General features: G+C 41.2%; 1 protein-coding gene across 1 annotated transcript; it reads right to left on the bottom strand.

Annotated features, from left to right (window-relative positions):
- Window positions 1-592: 592 nt before the first annotated feature.
- Window positions 593-13,033, bottom strand: elovl6 (ELOVL fatty acid elongase 6). Its single transcript, XM_077532671.1, has 4 exons — window positions 12,721-13,033; window positions 2,499-2,630; window positions 1,577-1,728; window positions 593-1,276 (listed from the first exon to the last, which is right to left on the bottom strand). Exons 1-4 carry the CDS (start codon window positions 12,801-12,803, stop codon window positions 840-842), a joined length of 804 nt encoding a protein of 267 aa, XP_077388797.1. The 5' UTR covers window positions 12,804-13,033; the 3' UTR covers window positions 593-839.
- Between the last annotated feature and the right edge of the window lie 3,297 nt (window positions 13,034-16,330).

The raw sequence follows: 16,330 nt of genomic DNA, 5'->3' as shown, positions 1-16,330 counted from the left end.
TGAAACTTTAATAAAATCAGTCTTTTAATTTTGTCACTTTATACAGTAACTTTCACAATGAAAACTTCAGTACTTAAAAGTGCATTTTACCATTGACACTCCAGAGGAAGCCGCAGTCAAACAGAATGGAATTAAAGCATCTGTAATTCACAATAGTACAGTATTCGAAATTTTGATGAAGTGATTTTGGGACAAAAAAAAAAAAAAAAGGAGACCAGAACAAGCGGAGTTCACGTTTTTTAAGGTTTTCTTCAACATCAAATGCAAAAGCACATAAGCACAACAAACACCAGTCTTTTAAGTCATTGCAGCGTATTATTTGATTGCTCACCTCCCTTTTGTAAACAAATATACTTTCCCAACAATCCTGTCAGAAATATTTTTTATCAACCCATTTTGTACTTTACAGATTCAAACCACAATACTCATAATTTGGAAGCAGACATACTGTACTAACCACCATATGTATACGTTTTTAGCATAGATCAATTTGGAAGTACTTATTGGCTCTCTTTGTGTCCTGATGTCTGCATTTTTCAGGAAATGAATTAACTAAGACCTGAGAAAATGTGGCAAATGCTTGAGAAAAAGGTGAAAATGAACAACTTTTATTTGTATTGACAGGTAACAACATAAAACAACACATACACACTGACAAGACAAAAACAATTCTTCATATGTAGTAGTACCATTTAAAAAGTCAAGTAAACACATTTGTGGCAGATTTTTTTTGATCATGTGATTTAAGACTACTTAAAGAGGAACTTAACATCAGCTTGCAATGGCTTCATCACGATGGTCCACCTACAGTATCATCCCGCCTCCAGTCCTCATTTTCTTTACTCAGTTTTTTTCATGACGGCGGGTGTTTTAGTCTTGCCCATGTAGGCCCCCCAAAAGAACTGCACAAAGAGCACAAAGTAGCTGAGGTACATGAGCGACGACCACACGATGTTATGCATGTGCGACGGGCACTCGTGGCCCTGTTGCATCCACGAGTACACCAGGTAGTTGACCACGCAGCCCATCAGCATCTGAGTGATCTGCGTCAGCGTGATGAACATGGCGAAGTTGCGCGACACCTTGAAGCCGGCCGCCCGCAGCGCGTAGTAAGAGTACATGACGGCGTGCACCAGGTAGTTCATAGTCATGAACCAGCCCCCGCCGGCTACCATGTCCTTGTACGAATACCAGGAGTACAGCAGCACGGTGATGTGGTGGTACCAGTGCAAGAAGATCAGCTTCTGTTTCCTTAACACGATGAACAATGTGTCACCTGCACACAAAAAGTGTTAAGGTCATAATATTGGCTGTGGGGAGAGATTTGTCTCAAAATTATTTACACAAATAAATCAGTGATTTTTACGTGTTTTCCAGATCAATCACAAAAAAAAAAAAACAATGGATGGCTGTAGTTTGGACACACCTAATTTAAAACATCCAATCTTTTTTTGACCCTGCCCCCTTCGAGAATTGGAATCAAGACAACTTTTGAACCGGAACTGAAATTAAATTCCGAAAATCTTCAATGCCCCAAAAAATGAATGAATGAATGAATAGAAAAGACCTGACTTACCCAGTTCTGGCGCTTTACTTAGCACGAATGCATAGGCCCAGAATTTGCTGACGGGCCCGTTGTAAAAACTTTGGTCGCACACCGACTGTTTGAGCCCTTTGGTCATGAGGATGTACATCATGTAACTTCCAGTGCGGACGGCGCCAAATATACTGTATGGAGAGTAGGCAAAAAACAACAGCGCATATCATTCAACAGCAACCTACGGCACACAAAGCGCTTGTGTTTGCTTATTATTTAGTGTTGTGTGGCATTATATAACACTGGGAAGGATGGCTGTAACTGGTTCTTCAGTCTAAAACATTTCAACTGCAGTTGAGCAACAGCTATGATTTAAAGGCCGTTGAAAACCACACAGTTAAGTGCACAAGAGACGAGAAATAAATGCAATGGCGACTGTTAAAAGCCTGTTGGAATCTCATTTTCATGCGACAAAAACGATATACAGCACCTGGTCACTTTGCTATTCATAAGTTCACATTTTTTCCTGTGAAACCTATCCTCAGCTATTCACAGGAAACAATTTTGCCTATTAATAGATTTGTACACTTGCTAAAAATGTTCCAAGATGCCACAAGATGGCGCCAAAGTCCAGGACAGTTGTAATTGGTGTCAAGGACAAAGCTTAATTTCAACACTGCCATACCATGTTGGAGTTTTTGAAATGCTGAGTGTATACTGTATTTACATAATTATCTCTTCCATTTTGTTGAATAAATTAATTGTATTGTTAATTTACTTGAATCACAAAAAAATTTTTAAGTATGAATACTGTTTTGTCAGTAATCAAAATCGAAATCATAGCCCTACAAATTGTAATAATAACGAATCATGTGGTGGCAAGAGATTCTTGCACTGCTTGGTGGAAAACCCCAACATTTAAAATCGGATTTTACAACTGTCACTTGTTTATTTGTCCCACCTGAAAACAGCAAGTGTGAGGGACCAAAGCACCAGAGGCTTCCTCAGCTCAAACTTCTCCCGTTGCTTCATGACATGTCGGCCACCAAGGATGCAGGCGGCGTAGAGAGCAGAGAAAAGGAAGGACTTCTTCCTGAATAAGGCAAACAAAAACATAAATATTCTTATTCCAGCAGTGGTCAACAACATACAGGTGCATCTCAAATGTTTACATCATCACCATATTGTTTATCAAACAGAACTGGAGTGATGACCACAAACACAAAACGTGGTGGAGTTGTTTTACGCACATAGCTCCAGATCCTATTCAGAGGTGCCGTTTTGGCTCAAACGCCTCACAGCAGCAGCCTTCAGTGCTGAAGATAAGCAGGTAGGGACATGATGTAAATGAAGGGCAAGCTGACAAAAACAAGGACTAAAGAACAAAAACAAAAAAACAAAACGTATGCGTGGAAGAAAAGTGTGACCTGACTGTCAATTACAGTGTCGATCAGATAATACAAGAACATAGTGGCATCATACGGCAGCAACGACAAGGCCAGACTGCAGGATGACATATCATTGCTTCTCAACGCTCCTTAGAACAGTGGGGCAGGGTGGGGCTCAAGCGACGACGTCAAATTCCTCGTTCAAAACAGATACATGGCTAGTGGCCACTTTGTTACCTTTTGCAACAAAGATCATTGACCATAGATTAGGGATAGACCGATAATCGGCCGGGGCCGATTATCGGCGCCGATATTTGGCATTTTGACAAATATCGGCATCGGCCATGTTTTGAATCTGAAGGCCGATAAAGCTCACTGAGCAGGGGATACTTGCGAACGTAGCGAATTTGGGGTTTTCATCAGGATTTGTAAGATGTTCGCAGTCAGTTTTTATTTGTCGTAAACACATTTGGAACATATTCGCACAATTTTTCACCGCAAAAATCTTTTTGAAACGTTTTTACGAACCCTAACAAAAACCCCAAATGAGCTACATTCACATGAATTTGTTACTCAGTGAGAAATTATATATAGTTTGAAAGAATTCCCCCCCCCTCCCCATTTTACTGCAAATGAATATCGGCTTGAAATATCGGTTATCGGCCAACTTGGCTACAAATAATCTGTATCGGTATCGGCCTTGAAAAAACCATATCGGTCTATCACTACCATAGATTGTAGAGATAGTCAGTTTCCAGGTTTTTTTTGTTTGTTTTTTTTTGTTGTTTTTTTAATGCTCTTATGAATTCCAGTAGCACAAGTGGCTAAAATATATTGTTTAATCTACTGGGTTTGGCTGGAATGGGAGAGTGGGAGGAAGGGACAGACGGACGGAGGAAGTCAAGCAGTCAAGTCAAGTCATCAGGAAGGAAGGAAGGAAGGAAGGAAGGAAGGAAGGAAGGAAGGAACAAAATGGGAAGGCTTGATGAAACGGATGGAAGCAAGGAAAGAGGAAAGAAAAAAAAGGAGAATGGGAGAACAGAGGGAAGGAAACAAATGGTATAAAAAGAAAATAGGTAGAATATAAGGATGCAGAGAATGAAGGCAAGACGGATGATGGAAACTAGGATGTAAAGCAGAAAGACAGAGTGGAAGAGAGAAGGATGGAGGTCAAGAAAACATGGATGGCATCGAAGTGGGAAAGTATATCAGACGGGAGGGATGAAAAAAAGGAAAATAAAATGGAATGGAAATAAATTACGGAAGGCAAGGGCAGCGTAACTGCCTCACATGTTTGCCAAACGTCGACACGTAAACAAATACAGTGCATGTCAGCATCTGGCTAGCCTAGCATTACCAATATCATTGGTGTTGTGATAGCATAATAATTCAGACTGTTAGTTTCCTAAAAAGAAGACAACGTATTCAATTGCACTATCTGAATAAGAATGAAATAGTCATGAGGAATTCACTGCTTACAGTAGCCGTAAGCCATGTTTCATTTCAAATGCGATGTGTTCCCCATTTCCTAATCAATAAGTATTCCATCGCTGTCGGGCAGAAAGTTATTTTTAAAATTGGCAACCAATCTAAAGTGCTAAAAATATCTTTGAGAGCCTATCTCCTAACTCTATCAGACACTTCAATTGTTTGAGGAATCCCGTAACGCCATCTCTGCCTCACGCCGCCGCAGCTCTGTGGCATTTTATCTCCTGATCGAAAGTCACGAGTAAAAACGGCTCATAGTGAACATATGCGAAACACATTTTTGTTTTGTTAAACATTGATCGCCGTCGTTCATCAGTGCAGAAGAAGGCCCGTCAGCCAGTAAAGGAAGTTGGCGTGCAGATTAATTTTTGCATATCAGACAGCGTAGTCAGACTAATGAAGCATGAGTTTCTACAGATGACGTGAATACATTAAAGCCTATAGCAATAGAAATGGCTGGCAGTGGCAACATGCCCATATCATTCTAATCAATGAACAGCACAATAAAATGAGTTTGTTTGTTTTTTTAGTTAATTTGGTTAGCATGATTTAGGGGAAATGTGTTCGTTGCACATGTTGGTGTGCAACAGAAACGCAAGCAATATAAGGTACGGTAGGAATTTTTTATTTATTTATTTATTTTTTCCCCATGTAGGGTCAAGTTATCCATGCAATGTTTAACACATCTTTGTGAATTCCAATCATCGACTTACCGCGTTTGCAATGTAATGAGCAGCATCATCAACAAGACTGGATAACACAATGTTATCTTTATGCAAGCATGTAAAGATGTACAAATTGGAGTATCGTGTCAAACTCAGGAATCCCCGGGGTGTAACCCTCTCTACCCTCCTCCCTCAGCTGTGCATGGAGTTGTTAGCTAACCTGCTGTGAATCTTGGATCCGTATTAGACGGTCCAGGAGATTTCAGCGGTTATATAATCCTGAGTTTGCCATCTGCGAATGGGTCCGCAGTGTTTTTGCCGGACACCGTGTGTTTGCAATGTGCACAATGCACAAATTAATGTCCACACAAGCGAGACGATGGTCAAGTGGTTTTGAGGAGAGGAATCACAGTGACAATAATACTGTGTCATGATGAAGAGAGATGAAGAGGTGGCAGGCATGCGAACAGGAAGCATACGCATGTAATCCAATTAGCAAAGCACCCAAGGTGCTGATTACATCACGCAATTAAAAGAGCAAAACGACCTGGCCAACTTGGCCACTAAAAAAAAGGAAGAAGGTATGTAGGTGGTAAGGAGTATCACTCTTCAAACCAAAATCGCTGACATCCTGTTAACTTTCAGGCATGGCTTCTTTATGTATCCCGTTTTAATCGACATCGTCCACCCAATTTAGTGTCAATTAGTCAAATTGGTGGAAGCCAGTTTATTTTCATTTTTTTAAGAAGCCTCAAAATGATCAAAGATTAACTCCAAGCTCCACTCACAATGAAAGGCATGATCCATGAGACTTTTTCATGCATGCGGTCGAATCTTCACAAGTTAGTTATTTGACATAAAAAAAATGGAAATGGCCACATTTTTCTAAATACTATTGGAGGGGAATGTATTCTTCTAAAATGTATTTCTGCTACATAGTGCGTCATATTGTATTCTCTACAAGGTCATCTTTGAAAAATATGCAGATACCACCCGGGTCAGTTTTGTGCAATCTCTCCATGCGACCATAATCTATGCCATGTATCAAGTGAAGTGCCACGTATCAAGTGAAGGGTCACACTGACGTTGGCTAGAAATTTGACAAGGAAATTACCTGTCAATCATCATGTTTGATTAACATTTCAACATAGCAAATTGTGTGACTACTGGGTAGATCAAGTCAATTGACACTCTCTCAATGTTCTGAAGTCCTGCATCTAGCCGATGTCATAATCAAGAATAATAATGCAGGAGCCATAGTTGAAGGCTTCTTTGTGGATGTAGTCCAACCTCAGTAACTAAAGCAGGGCAGTGAACGTGCGAAAATGAATAGAAGAGATCCAGGATTCGCAACGTAATTGACACATGTAATTATTTGATCGCGTGACGCTGCATCAAGGTGCGCATGTTGTATTATTGTGTGCACCTGAAAATAAGCCACACAGAGGCCTCACAATAATTACTATATCGAGTGATTCAACGTTTCCTTTGAAAAATAAAGTGGACAATAGTTTGTTCCAGATTCGACAAGTTGTCATTTTTTGCTTCTTTCGCTTCCATCAGTCAGTTTGCTACCGACGAACACTATCCAAAACTCTACAATCGAAGATTCTTGGCAGATATTGTATCAATTGAGGAGTTAGCTTCCGATGGAGTCATATTTCTCTCCCTGATTTGCCAGGACACAGCACACCTATTAAATGGCAATTGTGTAGAAATCGGATGAAAGGAGTGCTCAACGACATCAGTTTGCTGTTCTGTACATGGTAAACAATTCCACACATTAGACAAAATTCTTGACGATCAATTGTTATTTTAGCTTTACATTGTTACTTTGACTTACATGTTTAATTATTTCGTGACCAAACTCATAAAGGAATTTACTTGGACGTCAAATCAATTTTCCACACTTAAATGAATTGCAATGCCACTAATCCAGACCAATCTAAAGTATCTCCTTGCGAGAGTTTGAATTTGATATTTGTGCTGTTCAATAAATGCGTATCAGCTACTACGGCTGTTGTTGACCGTCTTTTTTTTCTTTTCTTTTTTACCCACTTCACTTGAACGGTGGTGTACATTGTCGTTGAAAAACTCAAAGCATACACACAAACACACAAAAAGCAATGGCTCATAAGTTCAAAGTTAAGCCACTCGTAACTCAATATAGTCTACCATGTATTTTACCGGGATTGTAGAATATCTCGAAATGCTCATAACTCCTGTTGCCATAGCAACGTAAGGCAGAGGCGTTGGTCTTTGGGGATGTAGCCCTGCCCTCTCTACTGCAGTGTGCCACTGTGAGAACGGTTTTTGTTACCATGACGACTCGGGGCAGAGCTCTAAAAAGTTAGAAAATAGAAAAAGTTTACACACCCCTGGTCAAATGCCAGGTATTAATTATGTTAAAAAGGTCACTGTAAAAAGTGACTGAATTTTGATTGCTAATGGCAGGACTTTGTCACCTAGCTGCTTAAGTGAGATAAATTTATGTAGAGGATTCGTGCAAGTGGTGCATGCATCAGATACATCACAAGTTCCTTAATACTATGTTACCTTCAGCTTTTCCTATGTGTGGCTGACTCATTGTAATATAACAGGGGGGATGTTTTTGTAGTAATAGTAATGAAAACAGTAGCAGTGTAGCAGTAGTCGTTTAAGTACAGGGGTACAGACTGCCCCTAAATGGTGACCTTTTGCTCTTAAAATTGGAGACAGTGCAAGTACATTGTTCCATCTACCTGCACCTGTGACACCTGTAAATTTGCTGATTTTATTTTTTATTACCACCATTCTTGAATATTAGTTGTTGCTTACAAGGTTCTTCTCCACACTTCAGCACATTTATCAGTAATATATTGAAAATGAAAATTAATATTTACTGTTTGTAGGTCGACAGTAGGTTGAAAGTCTGCACCCCAAATATTCTACTTGCGCCCCGAATACAAAATTTCAGGTTCGGAGTTACTATGCTCCTCTGAGAGAGAGAGAGAGAGAAAAAATAAAAATAAAAAAATAAAAAAGTACCCCAAGTTAGCCCTTAAGTATTAATAACACTAGTAGCAGTAGCACTAACACTGAACAAGCTGTAGCTTTGTCACAGTACAGCTCATCATTACTTTACGGGAGCAAAAAGAGTCTTCCGCTAAATTGTCATGACTGGTTAAACTTGTCTCCATGTCTCGTTAACGCCTTTCCAGTTAACTCAGCCTAGCTTGCTCCTCCACGGCACGTCTCTTACCATCACAATGCTAAGCACTGATCGAGTGCCAGTGTAAAGTGACACGATTATTGAGGGATGAGTACAAAAAATAAAAAGCAGGTAAGCACAACAGTCACACCTTTTTTTTTTACCCCCTCACGTCCACTGCTAGCAGGTCATCGGAGAAGCATCAACGGCCCCGAGAGGCACTTGACCCGGCAAGAGAGCATGACAGCAGAGCCTGGCTTATATGAAAATATTGTTTACTTTTGTAGTGAGTGTAATGTTAATATACATCAACTTTAGCAAACGAAAATGTATTTATTTACAGATGTGTGCTGATTATCACTGTATGACATTTTACCTAAACAAACAAACAAAACATGTCAACTGAGCAATATTTATCGGGGGTTTGGGGTTGTAGGTGGAAGGTAATCAAGCACTCAATGGACAAATCGATTTTAAAAAGATTGGGTAGTACCAGCCCTAAACAAAGCCAAACAGGCCAACCACACGCTCATCAAATAAATTTGCTGGCCCTGTGCTCCCCCGTAAAGGATTGATGCGATGTGAAAGCCAAAACGGGAGCAGCACTCCAGGCATCATTCCTAAAGAGCTGGCCCACATCTACCACGCTGACTGAGAAGGCCGGCAGCCCAGCCTGCGGTCGCCGAGGTTGAAGCCATCGAGAGTGATCAACGTCATTTTAATGGCAGCAGGAGCAGCAGCGCACTCGCATTAATGGTTATAATAATCGTCTTTGAATTACATTAGCAGAATGTTTCCTTGTCTCCAATTGTCAATGTTAGATTGATTTCATGGACAGCTTTGAGCATTTGCATCCTTTTCTAGTGTTATCCTGCATGAATGTGCAAAATATTGCTTGGGGCGATATAGAAAAATGACATTTTACTGTAAGTGCTCAAGTATAATACGCTCTTGAATATAGCACACGCCTGAGCAGTTGAGAGACTTAATTTAAATGTCCGTCAATTACATATGATGAGAACTGACCTCCCCAACATGGCTGCCACGTAGGGACGTGCCTTCCCAACATGGCTGCCACATAGAAAGGTAGCTAGCTGCTACAGCGCACTGGCAAGTGGCGACTGAGTTTCTATTATCATATGTGTGTACCAGCTACTACCACACAACGCTGAAAATGCATGATTTTTTTTTCATCATTCTCCTGTAAAAAAAAAAATTGTACCAACATATTTTGGAGTCAAAGTCAGTCAAATGCGCACAACTTGGTCATTTCTGGCATTTTGGCAGAAACAATAACTGTGTCATAAAACAAAAAAGTTCACCTTGAGGCTTGTAGTTTTTGATTCAATTAATAATTCAGGGTTATGAGTGGTCAAAATTCTTATTTTGTAGTTTGACAGTTACACAATGAACTGGGGCCACACGCTTCCGTACTTACGCTTAAGTAGTTCATGAAATTCTCTGCCTGTATAGGTTTGCACTTGTCAAGTCGTTTTTTTCCCCTATACAAGTTTGTTACCACTAGCTTTCAGAGGGAAATGGTAACAGTGTCATTTTTTTTTTAAATGTCAAAAACAGCCACTTTGAGAAAACCGTCTGCTAAATAAATTAACAGCTGTCTTTGTCCCTCAATAGTCCTTTGTTGGCCTTGATGTACTCGTAGGCGCTTGTGTAAACTGCCTTCTAAGATAAGGGCATCCAAAAAAATAATAATAATCTGCGAGACCGCTCTTTAATCTATAGGCTATGTAAACTACACCCATGGAATGATTTTATCAAGACGAGGTAATATGTATGTGGACTATGAACTTAATTACAGTCTCTGGTTAATTAAAGGAAGGCTCCTTTAATTTTACATGTATGGCTTGATCGGCAGTAAATAGTTAGTTTAGCTACGAAAAATGCATAAGAGCTGAAGAATACACCCTTATATTGATTTATTTAACTTTTCTTCAACATAGAAGTACTTCCGTGTTGCAACGCCCCCGAGTGGTGACGTCACTAGTGTGTATACTCGCTTGGCGAACAGTAGTTCACGCAGACATAACAACGGGGAGGACACAAACTGTCACTTATGCCTTTGTGTATTGCAAAATTTTGCAAGGCGTCGGCAAGGAAAAACCCGCGAGACCCCCTTAAAAAAAAAAAAAAAAAAAAAAAAAAAAAAAAAAAAACCGACATGAGTAGAAGGACAAGCAGGCGTGCGCGCAGCGAACATTTCAGGCATGAGGACTTACATACAAAATATGTTACAATTTGAGATGGGGTACGCCACACGCCTAATACTAAAGCCCAACGCAGTACCGAGTATCTTTAAAGAACCAGACGTGGGAAATAATCAAGCCGATGGAGGATCTCTGGCGGCTACTTCTGCTAGCAACACGGAGCTCACTCTCACAACAGCCGGCACAAATCGAGTCCCTCCCTACGGCCACTGAAAGATCTCGGAGAAGCGAAGCAAATGTAAAGCGAAAGGTAGGCATGTTTCGGGGGTGGGGGGGCATTCGTTATTATACTGCACGGACTGTTTTATTTCATAATTCATTTGAAGGTGGCCAACGCAGGGGCACGTCGGCACGTTACCGTAATGCACAGTATTAACAATCGTTGGGGCGGCTGGCTTGACTTCGTCTTTTCGAGTGGCGGCTGGCCTGACCGCAGTGGGACGCTCCGCAAAAAAAGAAAAAAAAAAAAAACAGCTAGGGGAGGTTGGGTGCTGTAACGACGATACATTTAATTTTACTATTTTTTATTTTTCCTGAAATATTTCGTCAGTTCCACACGTTTTGCATTGCTCGTACTGTGTGTCACATTACCTGTTGGATATTTGCTCCTCCAAGACTTTTCTTCTTCACATCTTTCATCGCAACCAAAGCTATCCTGAGAATGTCTATTTAGTATTGCCATGTTGAATGTCTGATGTTCCAGGATGCAGTTGAGATTGTCCGCAAGGAACCGATCCTCGAGTTTTTTCATTTCCAGACAGCACACATTCATTTGCGGATTGTCCATTCATGTGCAGCTCCCGCACGAACACCACTCACCCCCCGCCTGATTCACTCGTTCGTCAAAGTTTATTTTGTGCCCGAAAAGACCATCTGGCGCCACAACTTTCACATCCAAGGCAGACTTTCCTTCGGTAGAGTTATTTTGTCGTGTTGGCTCGAAGCGATAAGGTTTAATCCTTCCGGGTTTGACGCGAGATGCACGGCTGCGTTGCATAGTGCTTCCATAGTGTAGCGTTTACACACTAGTGACGTAAACATCCGGGTTATTTAGTCACGTGTAACAAACATGCCGGCGTTCGATTCATTTTAACATCGGTTTAAAAGTTATTAAATGTACATAAAAAAATAATCACGTCACCAAATTAATTATTGAAAAAGTAGCAACTTTTTGCTGCTAAAAATGGATCAATAAGTAAAGTGTTCCTTTAAATTTTCTTGAACCCAAAATGAACCAAAAGTTAAAGTGTCTTCCAGTGTCCAATCCTTTTGTAAACCAAACCACTTTAAGATAAGTCCTTAACAATCATCCACAATCCTCTCTGATAAGCATTTGTATAACTGGTCGTGCCGGTTTGGCTGTGGAGATAAGGTTTCAAGGCTCTTGTATTTCACGCTGATGCACACGTTTTTCGCTACCTTGCCTCCTTTCAAGTCTCGCAAAAGTAAGAAGCTCACACTTTCCCTTGAACAACCATGTGGGTGACATCTACTACAAGACTGAAGTCGGCATAGCAGAGCTGCGATCTGATTGGCCACTGCTCTGTCAGCAGACATCAGTAGAGTAGTCTGATTGGTGCTTCCTTAGTGCCAGTGGGTGGCAGACTCTTGTGCTGCTGACCCATGCGGCCTCATACATACTACACTTGAAATGAAAATGTGATATTATGTGATTTATGTTGATGGTAAGTTCATGCAGTGAACCTTGAATAAGTCAACAACTGACAGCAGATGGCTGCAAGACACTAAAATGCTAGGACACTTGTGCCTTTTCAATGTATTTTGTTGGAGGAACTACACAAGGTTCATACAAATAGACATTTGAGGCATGAAATAAAACGTTTGTACACATACTGAATTAATTCTACTAGAAAAATGTGCAAAAATTTGAAAATGAGAAGAGATGAAATAAGTTGAATGCTGTCCAATCAGACAAAAAATAAATAAAAAAAAATCTACATTTTAGCCTCGTTTGGACTCATTCATCCTCTTCACATAAAGCTAAGCTTGGTATAGCCGGGACATGATGACCTTAACAATGTCATTATGTTGCCAGATGCCTGGAGCGAGAGAAATGCGGCGGATATGGGGAGGGTAAATCGCAAAAGAATCAAGGGCATCACATGGCGGGTTTGGACGTGAGGCGCGGTTATGTTGCATCTGTATTTGGGGCGTTGCGGCGCTGGATTCGAAGCGTTTAACACGGAACGGTTAAGCGTGGGCTTACCAGTTCTCCTGCATCCATCGGATGGCCTCCTCCTCGTTGAACTGCCTTTCGAACTCGTACTCTTGGAGGGCTAACACCGACATGCTGGCGAGGGCGTCAAGCTTAACGGCGGAGATTTGTGATATTGGTGGTGGTGGTGGTAGTAGAAATAGAAGGAGGAGGTCTGGTTTAGTCGCAGCCCGCCACTCACATCGCCCTCGCCGGCGTCAGGACGTCGCGGTCGCGCGGGAGCTGATGTGGACAAGCCTGATGCTCTCAGTTGCGCCCGCCGGCCGGCCTGCCTCACCATAGCCACGCCCTCCGGTCCTTGATTTGAAGGCATCCCGCAGGTCCTAGCGCCTGCTCAACTTTAAGGGATGAGAGCATTTGTTCTAAATTATGCAAAGGTTCAAAGACAGCTACTGACAGAAACAAACCCTTTGCTGCGTTTGTCTAAGAAAATGGCACGTCATCTCTATGTTTAGTTTACATAGTATTAGTTTCGAGGAAGCATTGCAGTCCACCCATCCATTTATTTCCACACTTTATACATAGGCCGACTGCACATGGGTCAATGACAGATAAGTTTGTCTGAAGATACCCATTTTATGAATTATCATGTGGTGCAACCAAAAATAAATAACCAATTTGGAACTTTTGTTTTGAAAAACATTTAAAGACAAGAGTTTGCATCATCCACAAGACTTGGAACGCTGATTGAATTGAATTCTTTGCTCCTGGATAATCCACTCCACTCCTCTCGTGAATTTTTCATCAATGTACCATCCCAATATTGTGATTGAAGGTAAAGCTCAGTGAGTCCCATCACATGGGAATCCCGCAGGATTCCTGAAAAATGTCGTCCTTTAATCCAGTGATTCTCAACGAGTGTCAACGAGTGCCACAGGAGATTATCCAATGTTAATGACTTTGACAAAAAAATATATATATATTTTCCAATAAAAATATGTTGGTTAATTTATCTAAGTGTAATGCTCCATCTACCATGCTGTATAATTATATGCTGTTGCGCTAGATGACAGAAGATACATATTAATTAACCTTCTATTCCAATTTCTTATGAATCGATTTGCTAAATGGCTAAAATGGAGATTTTGTTTTACAATGTGAAATATGTGCGCATTGTGCCGCACAATGAAATGGATGGGTGGACTGCAATGCTTCCTCGAAACCAATACTATGTAAACTAAACATAGAGATGACATATGTCATTTTCTTAGACAAAAGCATCAGTAGCTGTCTTTGAACCTTTGAGGCCCGCCCAACTTCTGTGAGGAATTCTGTGTTGTCTTAGCACGGGAATGTCACTGAACACAAAGTCACACACTACACACCCTTTTCCTAAAGGTACACAAATCCGATCCCCTTCACTTCACCAGGCCATTTACAATCTCAAGCGATGTGGAGTGTTTCCATCATCCTCTTATCTGGAGGAACACCACTGCATCTGTCTGTCTGTCTGTCTGTCCGTCCGTCCCCATCCCTCCAACTGCAGTCTTAGGACAACAATTTTCAGTGTGAGGAGTGAGCAAAAGTGTGGCTACATGACTGTGCTCAATTAACACGTGAGAATGGAGGAGATAAAGAAACATGGCTAATACTTCTAATAACCCTAATATGGTGGGCCCTCCATTATTCGAAGAAGCAAAGGACAAATTAAAGGCGGAATTAAATGCAACTGAACCCATCCCACTCATCACAGACGGCTGGACGTTCCATGTCACACAAAGCTACATGACCATTCTATCACGGAAATCTGGCTAATTGCAAATGCTGCCTTCTAAATATCATGCGCTATACAGTCAAGCATTAGGCACAGTGGAAAACCAGCAAGTCCAATACACTCGTTCCTGTGACCACCAACAATGCTAAAAACATAGCTAATGCTGAGGAAGTGGCCGGATTTTCTCCACGTATGAGATGCTTTGTGCATACTGTTAACCTGGTTGCACAGAGAGGGCATGGTGTGCAATCGTTGCAACACCTGGGCAGAGCCAGAAAGGTGGTGTTGTTTTTTTTTCACCTGAGTACAAAAGGTGCAGAGGTTCTGTAGAAAAACAAGAGTTGCGACAGCTTCCCTCACAAAAGCAAATTCAGGATGTCGTCACAAGAATGGAACTTGTCTCATGACATGCTGGAATGCTACCTTGAGCTACATGCATTAACTGCATTAACTGAGAGGCGTCTTAAGATGAACCTGTAAAATCTAGTCTCTCTTCTGATGATGACATGAAACTAACTGAGGCTATAGGGACATATAAACACGATTGGGGTACCTCCTTTGAATGGAGTAAAGGGTAAAGGCCAATGCCCACATATCTCGGGTACCTCACGCCACAATTGGTAACAATAGTTTTAAGTTTGGTTAAACTGAAGATGTGTTTGCTCCCCTTGGTGTGAGCGCAGCGGCAGCGTAGATGTGTTTTTTCAGCTTTGTGTATTTAAAAAAATAATAATAGTAATAAATAAAACACTTCCGGTATTGATATCGGATCGGTATCGCAATATTTGGTCCCAGTATTACTTGGTATCGGATCGAATCCAAAATCACTGGTATCGCCCATCCCTACTACGCGATGTGCGGCGGCCATCTTACGTTGCCACTCACTAAAATAAGCCAAACTTTGTTTTACACTATTTTCTGTCTCCATGGCGAAAATGCCACAATGTGTGCATATATACACACAGACGTTTTGTGTTTATAACCGACTGGAAATACGCAAACCGAGATCAAAAAATAGCAAAGCATTGGCAACGCAGCACAGACACTTTTGCAGCGAGGAGGTAACCGACTACTTTTGGCGAGCGACATGCAGGGCTGAACAGACACCAGAAAATCGGCCCCGGCATTTTGAAATGGACCCGCCAGCCCGGCCCAACTTCTGGCCACCGCTTTCATGTAGCACGACTGATGTTCATTGGTTCAATTTTGCGAATTTATTTATTTATTTATTCATTTATCCTTTTATTTATTAGTTTTTCAATTTGTAAATAAATGTAGATGATCAGTGATTTTTTAAGTGTTCCTAAATTGTTACAGCATTCAAACTGTAACTGTTGTATATTAAGCACCAACAAGCTGCCATCTAGTGTCCATAATACGCCCTGCAGCCCCCTTGACCTATCCCGCAAATACCCTTTGTCTTTCCCAACCCCCAAACAAATTGGATTCATAATGTATGGTTTACATTACAACGCAGTTTATAGCATATGTGCCATGTCTGATCTTGTGTGTAATATGTGCCAATAAGGCCCAGGTGACAATATTGTTTTAAGCAAAAGGGCAGCAGCTGCTGTCACAGAGTAATGGCGTGGAAAGTGCCAATATGACCTATGCTTTAGAGACGATGAAAAACACCACATGGCCGTGACCTTTTCCGCTTCATTACCTTCCAAGATGTCTCATAAAAGTGAGGAGAATACATCCGCCTTGGCCGTGACAGCGGCGGGCAGCCTCCCCCATCATCTCCTTTCGAGCCCCCACCCCAATTTAGCTTCTTTTATTGCGTAGATATGAGAGCCAGTGAGCCACACATGACAGTTCTACTCACACGACACTCACTGGTCATAATAAGATACAGTCAAATCAAATGAGGTCTAATTGTGCGAT

This window comes from Festucalex cinctus, chromosome 9, assembly GCF_051991245.1.
Source record: "Festucalex cinctus isolate MCC-2025b chromosome 9, RoL_Fcin_1.0, whole genome shotgun sequence".
Lineage (NCBI taxonomy): Eukaryota > Metazoa > Chordata > Actinopteri > Syngnathiformes > Syngnathidae > Festucalex > Festucalex cinctus.
Note: the sequence above shows the minus strand (reverse complement) of the source record. Positions and strands in the feature narration are given on the sequence as shown.